The sequence below is a fragment of the Lynx canadensis genome, chromosome A2, assembly GCF_007474595.2.
Source record: "Lynx canadensis isolate LIC74 chromosome A2, mLynCan4.pri.v2, whole genome shotgun sequence".
Classification (NCBI taxonomy): Eukaryota; Metazoa; Chordata; class Mammalia; order Carnivora; family Felidae; genus Lynx; species Lynx canadensis.
This window is the reverse complement of record NC_044304.2, coordinates 75,942,462-75,957,260: the sequence shown is the minus strand read 5'-3', so window position 1 is coordinate 75,957,260 and position 14,799 is coordinate 75,942,462. Positions and strand designations below refer to the sequence as shown.

Below are 14,799 nucleotides of genomic sequence, written 5' to 3'. Positions count from 1 at the left end.
GTCTCCCTCTCTCTTTGTCCTGCCCCCACTCATGCTCTGTCTCTCAAAAAAACATAAGCATCGAAAAAAATTTAAGGAAATGAAAAATCTAGAAACTTTCACTTCCTTCTTACTTAAAAATCCACATTACATTTTAATAATAGTAGCCCAACTCTCCTAAACTCCCATGTTACTGCAGAAGTGACAGTATTTGCTAATCAGCTGAGGGACCTTGGCTACGTTGCCAAGCATTACCAGGCATCAGTTTCCCGTCTATAAAATCTATCAGTTGGACCAGATAACCTCTCACGTCTCTCCCACCTCTAAAATGCTGTGCAATGCTCATGCCAAGATCCATATGGAGAATCCGGAGTGCTGAGCCCTGCCAAGTCTGAAAACCCACTTAGGGCTATTTTATAGACCTCTCCAGAGCAAGCACAGATCTTTGAAGTCACTAAATTCAACTTTCTTATTTTACAGATGAAGAAACGAGGCCCAGAGAAAAATGGGTGCATCCATGTTACAAGGTCAGGAGAGCCATTAGAAGAAGGCTTTCCTCCACATCTTGCTACCATTTTTTGAGCATTTTGTGAAGGGTGTGAGTACAGAAATGCAATTTATGTGGGTTTCCAAGAAGAACACTCTGACTTTTATTCATCAGAAAGACAAAACCATGAGCCTACACATGATACTTCAGAGATAGGCAGGACCCGAAATTAACTTCAATATTAATAGCGATGCTTATTTCCAGTTGTGGAACAGAGCAGAAATCACACCCACCTTGGAGGAGGCTTCCCTTTGGCCTCACACTGGATCACAATATTCTCTCGAGGGTCAATAATGTAATCTTTTGGAGACTGTTGAGTAATGGTTGGAGGCTGTACCACTTAATTGTAGAAAGAAGAATAATGTAAAGAAATCATTTAAGATCATCGTAAAAATCATTCTGTCTATATCCAAGTCACCCACCCCACACTAAATATGCTCCAAATGCTTTTAGCAATTTCTACGGTGGCAGCACAAACCTCATTAGATTTTCAGCAAAACGTCTCCTAAAACTTTGAAGTCAAGGCACAACTTCCTTTTGGTGACTTTATATGGACTCACAGAGCCCATTTTCCCCAACTAAGAGTTTGGAAAAATAATCACCAAGACAAGCTTGATATTAAGACAGTTTCTTTTCTGATGTAACAATGAGAAATTCTTCTGATTTTTTTTTTGGCTCAAATAATGCTTCTCAGTAAAATTTAAGTTAGGAGGTAAACGGGCATTTCTTAGGAGAGAGTAACTGACTTATAGTTCATTAGTGTGCTAATGTAAATTAATATACATTGGGAACAAATCAATTTGAGAAGTTACCATTTAAAAATGGTTAAATCAGAGAGTCGGCATGTCTTATTAGAGGCAGTGGTAGGTGACTACCAGCAGCAAAGATAAAACAGTCTCCTTTAGAAGATCAGCGGAATTGGGACGTGCTCTGTTACAGGAGACAGCATTTCCGTTTTGCTCTTTAAAGGGTTATCCGATCATTCATTTTCAAATCGTATGAGGAACATTCTGAGTTCTGACCCAGAACAATTAAATCCGAAGGAAGCTGGTATCTGCATGTCCAGTGCTCAAGTTACTCATAAGATCACCACATCCTTCGTGTGAAATCAGAATCACAGAATGTAATCACAGAATGTAAGAACAGGAAGGAAGTGGGGAAATAATCTATTTCAACCTCGTTTGCTGCTCAGGGCAACAAAATGGCTTGACTAGGAAGGCACATGGCAGAGAAGAGAACCAAACTCTCCCTGTAGGAGCCACTGCCTTGTACGATGACAGGGAAAGCCATTTACACAGACCAGTGGTTTTCAACCTAGGTTTTCAACCTCGGGGGACACAGGGCCATTCTGGAGGCCATTGTGGTTGTCACCACTGGGCGGGGAGGTGGTACTGCAATCTGTTGGGCAGAGGCCAGAGATGCCGCTAAACACCTTACAGGACAGTCCGCCCCACTCCCACTGCTACCTAGATCATTTCAGCTGTTCATATTCCAGCTCTTCCCTTTCCTCTGCGCCCATGCTCTGTGCTTTGTGAAACCTCTTCCACCTGCCAACCGATCACTTCCTGAAGCTTAGTAATTGCCCTCTGCTCTTGTCTTTCTTTACCGTGGTTAATTGTTGCCAGGGCTAACTTTACCACTTCTGCGCCTAATGTCCCATGCATCTGCAAACGTCTCTCTGTTCGCTTGTTTTGTCTCTGGTCTTGCTGCTGTCCACCACAACAGACACGACAATGCTGGCTCTGACTAAATATCCAAATAACACCAAAGGACAGATGAAAAGCAGAGCTCATGACTGCCCTCTCTTACTGCACACCTACTAAATGCTGGATACTCAGCACTATCATTTCCTCCTCCATTTAGCAAGAGCCGCCCTGTCTCCTGCTCCCACTCAGCCGGCTGCCCGTCCTCACCTCCGCCACCTTACAAGGAACACTCACTCCTGCTGCCCTATCAGTTCCCGGTGCTGGTTAGCACTTTGGTCTGGGGGTTAAGAACGAGTCTGTTTGCTTCTTACCAGGTGTGAGACTTCAAGCCAGTTTCTTAACTGCTGCAAGCCCTTAGTTCCTTAGAGGGAAAATGGGGCTTAAAAGGGGTATCTATGGTGTCTACCTCCAAGGGTCACCAGGAGGATGAACTTAAAGAACGTGTGTAAAATTCTTAGGGCATGCCAATACTGTAGTGGTTCAGCGTTAGCTATGTGTAAATTATGATCACAATCATTTTTATTTGGACAAGCTTCATCTTTGAGTAATCTTTTAGGCTCCGGGAGTATAGAGTTTGGGATGACGGACAGAAGCCTGGAATTTCACACCTGAATGGTGGACACCCAGGTGGCCGATGGGGGGACTGCTGGGTATGGCAAGGCATACATATGGCTGCTGACTTGGGTGAAGCCTATGCATATGTGCTCACCTTCTGAAAGATATCAAAAGACAAGCCTTAAGCCCAGCAAGCATTTAATGGCATTTAGAACCAGACAGTAATTTCCTTTAAATTTTGTGAATTTTCTCATTGAGTTACATCAGATGTGAATAAAGCTTGGAAGTTAGTAGAGCAGAATATTGGCAAAAGAAAGAGTAAATACCTGAGTCCTCAGAATTCATGCAGGGAACACATTAAACTTGCTTCTTGGTATTTAAATGCAATGTTTAGCCATAGTAAATGCACATGCTTAAAACGACGTTAGTCACAATCATAAAGTTGTGCATTCAATTCACAGCATTAATTCAAAAACAAAGACATGGTCAAGTTTTCACACTGCCTAGTAATTACAGAAAGACACTTACAGTCTTCAAGAAGTTTTGCTTTTTCCCCATCAATATCAGCAGGTGAGTGGGCAAACAGGATTAAAGAAAACCAGATGTTAGTAATAAGAACGTTAGAACCCTGGAGACCAAAGGGGCATCTCGTCTATTTGGTTTGACCTAAAAAACCAGTACAGTGAAAATGGCAGTTGTGGAGTCGTAAAAGGAAGACACTCCCAATAATGGTTTTGTTTCCTCCTGTGGCAGCGATCCCGCATAAACATGTGGAAGAACAAAAGGAATGCTGTAGGCAAAAAAAAAAAAAAAAAAAAGATTCTTCTAGGAATGGGGATGGCTAATTCCATTCCATACATGTTGTGCCGGACAAGTAATTATGTTCAATTTGAAAAATAGCTGGAATCTGCAATTAATCTGAGTTGTCACATACTGCGTCGTGTCTGATCCTATTATCCCAGACACCACTATGCACGTGGTCATAATGCCTAACAATGGGACAGCACTACAGTGACAGTGCTCCATCCGTGCCAAATGCAGCACTGATTTTCAGTTGTTTCTATTTCTGTGGTTCGTCTCCAGGTCGGGAATGGAACTTTTCAGCCGGTAGCATATTTCTGCTTCAGAATCCCTCCTCACCCAAGGGCTGCTAGGACCCACATCAAGGAGCAGCTCATGCAGAAGGGGTGTAGGGGACAGGGGCAGGGAAGAAATTACATTAGCATGCAATTCAAATGATTCTGCAGTGCCGCCTGTCACTTCTACTTGTAAAGGTTAATACAGGAGCGGCATTGTCCGTGACTTTCTTTTCATCATGGTGATGCCTCTTCTCCATTAGCAGCGGTAATTGAGTTAGCCGTAGGTGACTGTTCCCCTCTGATGGTTAGATTAGGCAGTCAGATTAAGGGAGAATATATTTAACACAAGAGAGAACAAAAGCCCATTTCTCTCAAGGGCTTTTGTCTCTCTCCTGGTAGGGCAAATGCTTACTTAGGCAATCCAACTCCAATGGCCTTAGCGAATCATACCTTTTTGTTTTGGTTTTGGTTTTTAACTGAAATGAAGGGCAATGAATGAATACTTTATAATACTTTATAATACTTTAATAAATAACGAGATGTTGCATTTTATCGTCCTTTAGACCATAGACGCGTGGCAAAGGAGGTCTCCAGGGAGTGGGGCAGACCACATCCCTTCTTAATGTCTTCCCACTGGCACTTGCAACATCCTTTGGCAAAAAAATGAAATTCCCGACAATGGAACGGCCCCCAAGAAAGTGCTATCTTCCTTGCACCTTGGAAAGCTTGCCAAGCAGATGTCCTATTCAGGAAGCAAATGGATTTAAAGAGGTCACGGAGATCAAGAGTAAAGGATGAATCTGAAGTACAGTAATTGTCCAAATTTGAAATTCTGCTTCCATTGCAAGAGAAGGGACCGGTTGGAATCCAGCATTATCTTTATTGTTCACTGCCAGGCCACCCAGAAAAGGGAGAGCTCAGCATGTACTCTACTATCAGGAAGGGGCGGTGGGGGGGGCTGGAGGCTAAGACAGTAGTCCCCGCTGTCCCATTTTAAATTGTGTTTTTGCAGATGACTTGTTTTCTTCTCAAAATTTACCTTTTGGTCTTTGATCACATCTTTTAAGCCAAAGATCTTTCTCTAGGCTGCAGATAAGACACACGTCCTACATCCAGACTCCTATTTAAAGGGACTTTTGCCTTGTTGGAATCAAGAGAAATGAACTGGGGCACCTGGGTGGCTCAGTCGGTTGAGTGTCCGACTTCGGCTCAGGTCATGATCTCACAGTTCGAGGGTTCGAGCTCTGCGTTGGGCTCTGTGTTGACAGCTCAGAGCCTGGAGCCTGCTTCGGATTCTGTGTCCCTTGCTCTCTGCCCCTCCCCCACTCATTCTCTCTCTCTCTCTCTCTCTCTCTCTCTCTCTCTCTCTCTCAAAAAAAAATAAAATAATATAAACATTAAAAATTTTTAAAAAAAGAGAGAAATGAATTATGGGTAGTTTGGGGATACTGAGGAGCATGGGGTTGGCTGAGAAAACATCCCCCAATCTTTCCAGAGCACCCTGAGTGCATGACGGGAGAGGGTGGAGTAGTGGGGAGGGGATAAGTGGGGATGTCCCCATGGCCGTTTTAAAGTGATTGAGTTTTCTTGCAGGACTGCTTAGATCAAGAGTCGCCTGTTGGATCAGGGGAGCCCACGATTCGCTCCTTTTCCATCCCCAACCACCCCCCCTCCAGCCACATGGTATACAAAAGGCACCTGAGGAGGAAGAAAGATAATGATAGGGAGGGGACAATGGTCTGACCAGTTCAATGGCCATTTCTATGGTGAGACTCTTTAAAAACACCAGGTGCTTGGAGGTAAAAGCCAAATTAATTTTGATTAGCTTTTCAGTATCACACAGACACCTTCTCCATTCACACGGCTCACAGTGATGGGAAATGCTGGGGAGGCTTTAACTCCCAGGCCTAACAGCTTTGAAACGTTAATACTTACGATCAAGTGGTACTTCCAGTGCACTAATCATCTGGCACAGGAAGAGAATCAGGGCCACTCTGCCTGCAGGTAAGCGCTTCTTTTTCGGCATTATTTTAAGCTGCATTAGCTGAACTCCTGCTGAGACCCACAGACTGTATTTCCTTTTCTTCTTTCGCAGAAGATTTGCGTGCAACGTTTAAATAATGTTCATGCAGGGAACTGAAAAAGGGTAGGATAAGAATTATGGTGTATTAAAAAAAAAAAAAGAAGGCAACGAGAGGAAGTCTGCAGCACAGAAAATCAGTTCTGTATTATACATGAACTCCAAAAAGGAACTAACGTTTAAATATTTAACTCTCAAGGCTGGAATAATCATTTATTCATACGTCAGCTAAAATCAGGTCAGAAGCATTTGTAGTGATGTCAAGTAAAATCTGTCTACTTGGCCATCCTTACGGTTTTCCCATTTAAAATATCTGCATTTATATCGGAGGCCTACCATGTCATTCCTAATAGGAAAAAAAGCTGGGCGTATAAATCGATTGGCAACTGAGGGAAGAGGGAAGGTCTAATGGCTTCTCCATGCTAGAGATTATCTTTGGGAAAGTCCAGGGCACTGTGGCAAATTTGCTTCAAACCCCAAACACTCATTTACCAGGTGAACAGCCAACAATCAGGGCCTTCCCCTTCCCTCACTGAGACTACGGTGGCAGGCACACCCGAGGCTCCAAGTTCCAGGCCTTTCTCACCACAGTCACCCCCCTCAACAGTGGGATCTACCAAATAAAGTTCAATACATCCTTAAACAGAAAATAGAAAAACTTCAGCGATCTGGTCTCAATTTATCCTGCCAACCTCGTCTTGTCCTGTTGGCATAGAGCTATTTTTTTTTTGTTTTATAGTCGGCTTCTGCTTCCCTTTCTTGGATCCATCCTGCAACATGCCCTGAATTTTCCCACCTTCTTGCCTTTGTTCACTCTGTTCCTTCTGCCTGGAATGCCCTCTCCACCATATTTCCCTATCAAAGTCCAAGTTATTTCTGTATAGATCACCTACTTTTGAAACATTAGCTGATCAACCACACTAGAAGTCATTTCACCCCCACTAAGAATTCCTGAAATTCCTTTTTAAAAAAACTGTTTGTTTATTTTTCAGAGACAGAGATTGTATGAGCGGGGGAGGGGCAGAGAGAGAGAGGGAGACACAGAATCCAAAGCAGGCTCCAGGCTCTGAGCTGTCAGCACAGAGCCCGATGCAGGGCTCGAACCCATGAACTGTGAGACCATGACCTGAGCCGAAGTCAGACGCTTAAGTGACTGAGCCACTCAGGCACCCCTGAAATTCCTCGTTTTAATAATTTAATCGTGATGTATATTATACAGATAGATGCAAAGATAAATAGACTTTTTTGATACGCATGCTCTCTCCCCTACTCCTTTAGGCAAAGGTGGTGCCTCTCCCACTTCTGTATCCCTCTCCCATCACCCAACATAGTGTGCCTCACACATGAACGTGTTCGCCCCACACAGAAGAACATGAGCACACACACAATATAGACCTCTGTCCCACAGCCAACTCCTTCCTGGAATGACAGATTCAATTGTGACTTCTCATTAATGAAGACAGAGGGGAGTGACCAATGGCTCTCTCGAGAACGTAGAGGGATGCTGTTATTGCAGACGACGATAGCTCCCACAGCTTAATTACCGAATGACTTGTGCGATTTTCATTGTCTGTGTAATTGTGTCTTTTTCTAATATCCATCTTCCCCACTAAACTAAAAGTCTCCTAAAGGGAGGGACTGCACCTTTCCTGTTCCCTATTGTGTCCCCAGAGCCCATCACAGTGCCTGGCACATGGTACAGAGTAAATGAGTATTTGTAGGAAAAAAAAGAAAGGTTTTGAGAAAGGGGAAAGAAATAGAGATTTCAGATCTTTGAAGATGAGGTTGTATTCAGATAGTCTGACTGCCATCTACCTAAGGCCATATTTATATTTACACTATTGGGTATGAAAACCAAACCCTTGTCTATATGGTCAGCTTAGTTCTCCTATCATGCCTGTATATGGAATACAGTTTATATGTATAAAAGAAAAATGAAACAATCCGGATAACATGTTTTACTAGCAACTGAGTTCTGATTTGAACACGATTACAATTATAGCTGGGACACCTTTTGGTAACCAAATACCAAAAGAAGAACTTACTATACTACACAGAGACATTATATGTATATAAATCTGTTTCCTGAATGAAACATCCATATTATGTGGTTTCATTTCAGAGCCAAGAAATTTGTCTTTCCATTTACAATACATGAACAATCACGCCCATCAAACATCGAGAGGCAGATTGAGAAGCTCCTCCAACTATTTCCAACCAAAATATACACCAGACAGTCTTTCTCTGTGTGCAAAGCATATCTGTATCATTTCATCAGATTTACTTAGGTCTCTCGTGATTTTTCTGTGGAACACTAACTCTGAATTTCAACATAAACTTTAGGGAAAATACAAATAAATGGCACAAATGACTCCAAAACAAGTTGATGTTACAAACTACACAGATTGAGAGGAAACCATAGAATCCAAGGAAACAATGGCAGGTATTCCTGCTTTCTATGTCAGTTTACTTCACTTAACTGCCTTACTCTCTGGAAGAGGTGCTGGGGAACGAAAACACTTTCTAAAAGATGCACTAATAAATTATAATGCTCACACGGTCTTAAGCAACCACCTACAATTTCTAAATTCTTAATTTATTATTTACTTTGCCTGCATGCCTTAACTCTTCATCCTTCAAAGAGAGGAAACCGCTAAGCAGTTTCATAGACAAGGAAGTATCTTTCGACCCACTCTACCTTTTCAGACGCTGTAGGGAATAAAATATTGCCGTAAAATCACAGTGCTGCATAAAGAAAAAAATTAAAATTGTAAGAGAAACTGAGAAAGGACTTACTTGAAGAGACATGAGTAAATCCTCACAATGAGAGGGGGCTGTAAGCTAGATGAAGTGTTTCTTCGGAAGCAGTAAGTTAACTGCAACAACTATGTCCAGTGTAGCTTCTGTTTGGAGAGGACAAAGCCACTGCCCTCCCCATCCTCAGACTCCTGCCTATGGAAAATCACTCACTCCTCCTACATATGCCATCAGAGGTGAAAAACTCCGTGCCTAAGGACAGCATTAGGTCCCCAGCACTCACTCAAAGTGAGAATCAAACACAGCTACAGAAAATTGAGCTTCCTCTCCGTAGGAGTGATGTGCTCGGCATGTCTCACAAAGAAAAACCGCTGCTTCTGTGCTCTCAGTATTGATGTCAACGCCCTGCCCTGCTAGGAGCCCATCTGCCCTGTGGTCCTACCTTGCAAGGTGACGGTCATCCTCTCTTACCCAAGAACTGTGAATCAACACTACCCGGCTTATGCAATTACATTAAAACGAGTGAAACCACACTTGGAAGTAGCAGGCATCATGTTCAGTCAAGGCTAACGAGTATGTTAGTACAACACAGCTTGAAATTTACAAAAAAATACCTGCGTAGACATTTTAAAGCATGCTTGAATGAGACAAATGATAGGTTGGTCTTTGCAATATAATTCACCCTGATATTTAAAACCACATATACTGTTAAAATGACCCCGGAGTATTGATAAACAGAAAAGCCTTTTAATATTTCTCCTCATTTAACTCCATTCAAAGCAACTCTTTGCCTATTGCCTACAGACGGGAAAGAAAAATCTCCCTTCTTTGGTAAACTTTTCATCATTGGAAAAGAAATACAAGTCAAGGTTCCCTTATTTCTTTTTGCCTAAAATACATATTAAATCGTACAGCAAATGCTCCCCTGCATTGTTTACCATATATTTTAAAAGAATTCATATTAATCCCAAGAAACATAGCTCTTCTGTTACCCGCTTAAGAAGTCTTGTCATTTGAAAGAAAATAAATCTTTTTTTCTCAAGTGAAAGATGAAATTATTTTCATTAAGAAAATATATCAGCTTTTGGGGCGCCTGGGTGGCTCAGTCGGTTGAGCATCCGACTTCAGCTCAGGTCATGATCTCACAGTCTGTGAGTTCGAGCCCCGCGTCGGGCTCTGTGCTGACAGCTCAGAGCCTGGAGCCTGTTTCAGATTCTGTGTCTCCCCCTCTCTGCCCCTTCCCCGCCATGCTCTGTCTCTCTCTGTCTCTCAAATATGAATAAACGTTAAAAAAAAAAATTTAAAAAAAAAAAAGAAAATATATCAGCTTTTAACCAGAACTGGAAGGCCATGCATTAATCACCATTTTATTCTGGTCCGTTTGTGCTTTTTTGGCGTCCCAACATGGGTGGTTCAATGCTGACTGTGCAACGTAACACAATCTATTCTCTAAGCCAATAAACAAATATGCTTATGTGACTGGATGCCCTTTGGCACACTAATTGTTGCTTTGGTGACCCATCAGTGTCTGGCCTCACTAACTGGCCACACTGAGTGTGACATCATCTTGACTGTGAAAGGCGTTTTTCAGCAGTCAACTTGGGGATGGTTACTTTCTATATTTTGTTAAATGTTTACCATAAGAATGAGCGCATTAATGTCCATTCTAGCCCATGCTTGTGCTTTTCAATCACAGATTTTTGAGTCTGAGACTATGGAAGGAAGGTCAATGGGAAATGGACAATGACTTTGCATAATGAACACATCAACAAAGTCACACTTAAATCTACACACAACTACATTACCATGAAAACGCCTCAGAAAAAGTAGTCTGAGATTATGTGCCCACAGCAATTGTAACGGTCTCTTCAAATAACAAAGCCAACTTTGTGAAGCACCAGGAACATGTTTCTAATTTCCTCCTAGCCCAAAGGGATGTCCTATAGTAGAGTTTCAACAAGGAATCTGGTACCTAGAAGCTAGAATAGTATTCAAGGAAAGATGGACAATTAACAGGTGTTTTTACCCAAATAACAGATGATAGAACACGTCTCGATAACAGTTCAAATCTCCATTCCTCAGAGCACTATAACTGGTTCTCTTATTTGACATCCATAGAAACCCCAGAAAATAGGAAAGCAAGTATGGTGCCCACTTAATAGATGAGAAGAAAAAAAAAAGCCCACCACAATGGCTGTGATTCATCGAGCACCTTCCATGTGCCAGGAATCACACAGAGTTTGCTCCACGCATTCACTTATGTCATCTTGCCAATAACCCCAAAAGGTAAACTCTATTACACCTCCCGATTTACTGATAAGGAAGCCGAGGCGCAGAATGGTAAAGTCACCTGCTTAAGGACACACACCTGGTATGTTAAGTGCCAGACCCAGAGCTCCAGTTCCGGGAAGGTCTGGAACTTCCAGCCGGCTCATATCGCCACTCCCTGAGAAGCCCCTGGCATTTCCCTCCCTCTCGTAGTTTCCGATTTTGCATTTAACTAAGAAGCAAGTAGAATTACCAAGTTCAGTCACTGGTGTTAAAAGAAAAAAAAAAAACCCTAATGGTTTCTGAACGTAGATATACATATAGAGAGATCACACAGAAGATCTTCACGGCGCTGCCCATAGCATGACTTCGGGGGCCTCTTCATGTGGGAATCCACATGAATACTGTCAGCTGGAATTGTACCACATGCTGGCTGGGGCCTTTTCAAGGAACTGCTAGTGAGGACAATGTGGAGAAGACATGCTTCACAAAGTTAATTTTAAAAGTAGGCAACATATGCACATGGTACAACATTCATAAGGTACAAAAGATCATAAATTCAAAGTAAGCAACCTAGTTTCTCCCTGAGAGGGTTATTACTGACCAAGTTTTGCAAATCCTTCTAGAGCTATTTCATGATAAGGATAAACATACGTAAAATGAGATCTTGGGGCGCCTGGGTGGCGCAGTCGGTTAAGCGTCCGACTTCAGCCAGGTCACGATCTCGCGGTCCGGGAGTTCGAGCCCCGCGTCAGGCTCTGGGCTGATGGCTCAGAGCCTGGAGCCTGTTTCCGATTCTGTGTCTCCCTCTCTCTCTGCCCCTCCCCCGTTCATGCTCTGTCTCTCTCTGTCCCAAAAATAAATAAACGTTGAAAAAAAAATTAAAAAAAAAAAATGAGATCTTAAGGACCTCTTGAATTTAAAAAAATTTATCCAAGCCCTTTTGTCACGGAAGTTAGAGAATCAGAAATACCAACGCCTTTTAATAAGATCTAACCTTTTGCAACCCATGAAATGATTTGGATGCTGGCTTTTTTTCCCCACACGTCCTTTGTTTAGCATAGCCAATTACAAGAAAGGAAATAGTAGGCAATGATATAATCGAGAGATCTAAGACAAAGGATAAAGCATGCTTAATGAAAAGTCCACGTGGGTGAGACTAACAGCGACCCTGACCAAGGATGGCACCTGTTCACACTTGTACAGCCAGTTATCTGTGGACAGCCGTCAGGTTCAGCTGCAAGGGTGGGAGAGCTGACTGGAGAGGAAGGGTGGGTGCGGTGAGAGAGAAAGGGAACAGCGCCTCTCAAAGGAAGACCTTCTCCTCCCACCTCCAAATCCAATCACAAGTAACTATGAATGAACAGGTGGCTGTAATGCTCTAAATGCTCACTACACTCCCTTTGTTCTTCTGCGTTGACCCCACCATCCTGACCAAGGCTAGAAGAATCAGGGGTGGGTGTCTGACCAAGGCAGCAGCCATGTTGAGCGTGTGAGATGACTGGGGTGTTTTAAAGGGCTGAACAGTGACCAACAAAGTGGTAACAAATTCGTCTCTCAGGGGGAGGGTAAATACAAGGCAGAAAGGTCGAGTGAGTCAATAGTTTGGAGCGGGAACAAAGGCCAAAGATCATACAGAGGCAAGGCAGCATGAGAAGCCCTGAGTAAGCAGAGGATATGAGGTGTCCAGAGCAGAAGGAGGCCAGTGGGCAGCCACAGGATCAGTCGAAACAGGGACAGGTTGTTGCTGAGTGACTGCAGCATCACGGAACACCTGAAAGGCGGTAACAAGTGCCTACTCCTCTTGAACCGTGACAACCAGCCCTCTAACACTCCTGGTACCCCAAACAATGTCCCAATTTTCAATGAGGTTTGCCACAATAGTGGTTCTGGCTGAAGCCTCTTCCTGTCTTTCTTGCATCTTATAAACTGAATCAAGCCTTCGATCTAGCGGGACAGATAGACTGCTACATGGGTGGCCCACTCCTCACAGCATCCATACCCTGCAGTCACCTCTCACAAAGACGCTGGGTTTGGTCACATGACATACTTTGGCCAATGGGATTTTAGCAAGAATTATGCAAGCAGAGGTGTGGTGAGCATTTGCACACTGGGGCTTAGGCTCTTGTAAGTTCTCCCTGGGAGGCCTGAGCCGCACTACAGAACGTTGAGAGGCCAGCGGAAAGAGACCCTGGGGGGACGAAACACCACTGTGGACTTTCTGGGCCCACCTGAATTCCCGGCTGAAAACCACCGAGCAAGTAGCTTAGTAAACCACATGCAGCAGCAGAACCATCTGAGAACAGAGAACCAGATATTAACCATCTAAGGGTTAACAAACCCTCAGAATTATGAAAAACAACAAATTGTTGTTTCAAGCCACAAAGCTTTGGGTTGTTACACAGCCACAGGTATCTGGAACAATTAACAAGATACACTGAGACAGGCTGTCTCTTGTAACCGGAAAGACTTTAATACACACATTTGAGAGTGCTGATGTGTCCAAGGCACAGACCTCCTTATGAGATTACGGCCGGAACCACAGGAATTCTAAATGAAGAGTCTGGCAATGTAGGTTTTTCTCTCTGAAATGAGCTATCCTTCTGTTTTCTCCTGGATATGCTTCCTTGTGCACATATTGGTACAGCCAAGAGGCACAGACTTAAGTTACATTTCTCATGCAAAACTTAAGACGGTTACCACTGACGTCAAACAAATTTCCTTGCATGGAAACAAATGTGGTTTATGCCTAATTTAGAGTCTTAGATATTGTATCAGTTTATTTCTAAGGCAGAAAAGGCAAACACGGAGCTAGAGAACAGGGTGAGAGAGACAGCTCGGTGTTGTTAGTCTACCCCTCCCACCTTCTCATGTCCATGAAGCAGACTAGGATTCTGAGCTCGGTCCTGGCTAGTATTGGATCCATTCACTCTCCTAGCAAACAGGGAATCTGAAAAAAGCGGGGAGGAGAAAGAGGGAAGCCAAGCCCGAGAGACAGGTCTACTCCTTCATCCCAAGGTCCACTCCCCATTGGTTTTCTTCAGATTAGAAAACAGAAACAATTTTAAACATTGAAAGTAGGGAACTGCTTGCTCTAAAGGCGAGGTCTGAGAAATGGAAATTTAATTCTGAATACGGGTCTTGATAGTCATATATCTGGAAACTCTGTCGGGCCACGGAAACAAGCCAGGGCTCTATTTATCTTCTTGTAAAGTGAGATTTCCACAAGTATCACTGAAAAGATGTAAGGATCAGAAACAGTTTATTAAAACCTCCAGCATAAAAGGCCTTACGGGATATTAGTATTCTAAATGGGCAACGCTTTGTCCATTTGTCAAGTAGACAACCCATGGCAAAATGGCGGCCATTTAATAGTAGATAATAGTATTTGGGATGCCTGGCAGACTGGCCACTTAACAAAAAAGTCACATTTCAAAGATCAGAATCCAGGATTTATAAACTGATATTCCTGCTAAATGGCATGAACCGTTCGGAGTGGAGACGCAAGGCATGGTTCAAAATCTCATTGTGTGCTCCTCTCCTGCTGGGCCTGTGGGCAGGTTTGGGGAGAAGAGTGGGAGAGAGAATTAGCCAATCCTGCAGGGAGCAATCAACCCAGTGGTTGCAGTGCTTCAGCACAATACAGTTTATATCTCACTCATGCTAATGGCCAGTGTGGGCAGACTGGGGGCTCTGCTCCAGGCTGATGGCAGCACCGCCATTTTGTAATGTTGCCATCTCAACATGTGACTTCCAGAGTGCCCGTATTCTCCCGCTCTCGATGGCCTCCACCCAGAGGTGACACACACGTCTTCTGCTCACAGCCAG

General features: G+C 43.3%; 1 protein-coding gene across 12 annotated transcripts in view; it reads right to left on the bottom strand.

Annotated features, from left to right (window-relative positions):
* The window catches only part of NRCAM (neuronal cell adhesion molecule), a 258,429-nt gene that overhangs the window by 74,040 nt on the left and 169,590 nt on the right, over positions 1-14,799 (bottom strand). For 6 of the 12 annotated variants that reach the window (XM_030307737.1, XM_030307742.1, XM_032592377.1 and 3 more), the window contains exons 4-6: positions 5,802-6,002; positions 3,316-3,333; positions 760-865 (exon numbers count right to left, since the gene is read on the bottom strand). In XM_030307737.1, coding sequence (XP_030163597.1) covers positions 760-865; positions 3,316-3,333; positions 5,802-5,907 — 230 coding nt within the window. In that variant the 5' untranslated portion in view covers positions 5,908-6,002. Of the gene's footprint in view, positions 1-759; positions 866-3,315; positions 3,334-5,801; positions 6,007-14,799 lie in introns of those variants that run through there. The other 6 variants (XM_030307754.1, XM_032592379.1, XM_032592378.1 and 3 more) reach the window with 2 other exon arrangements.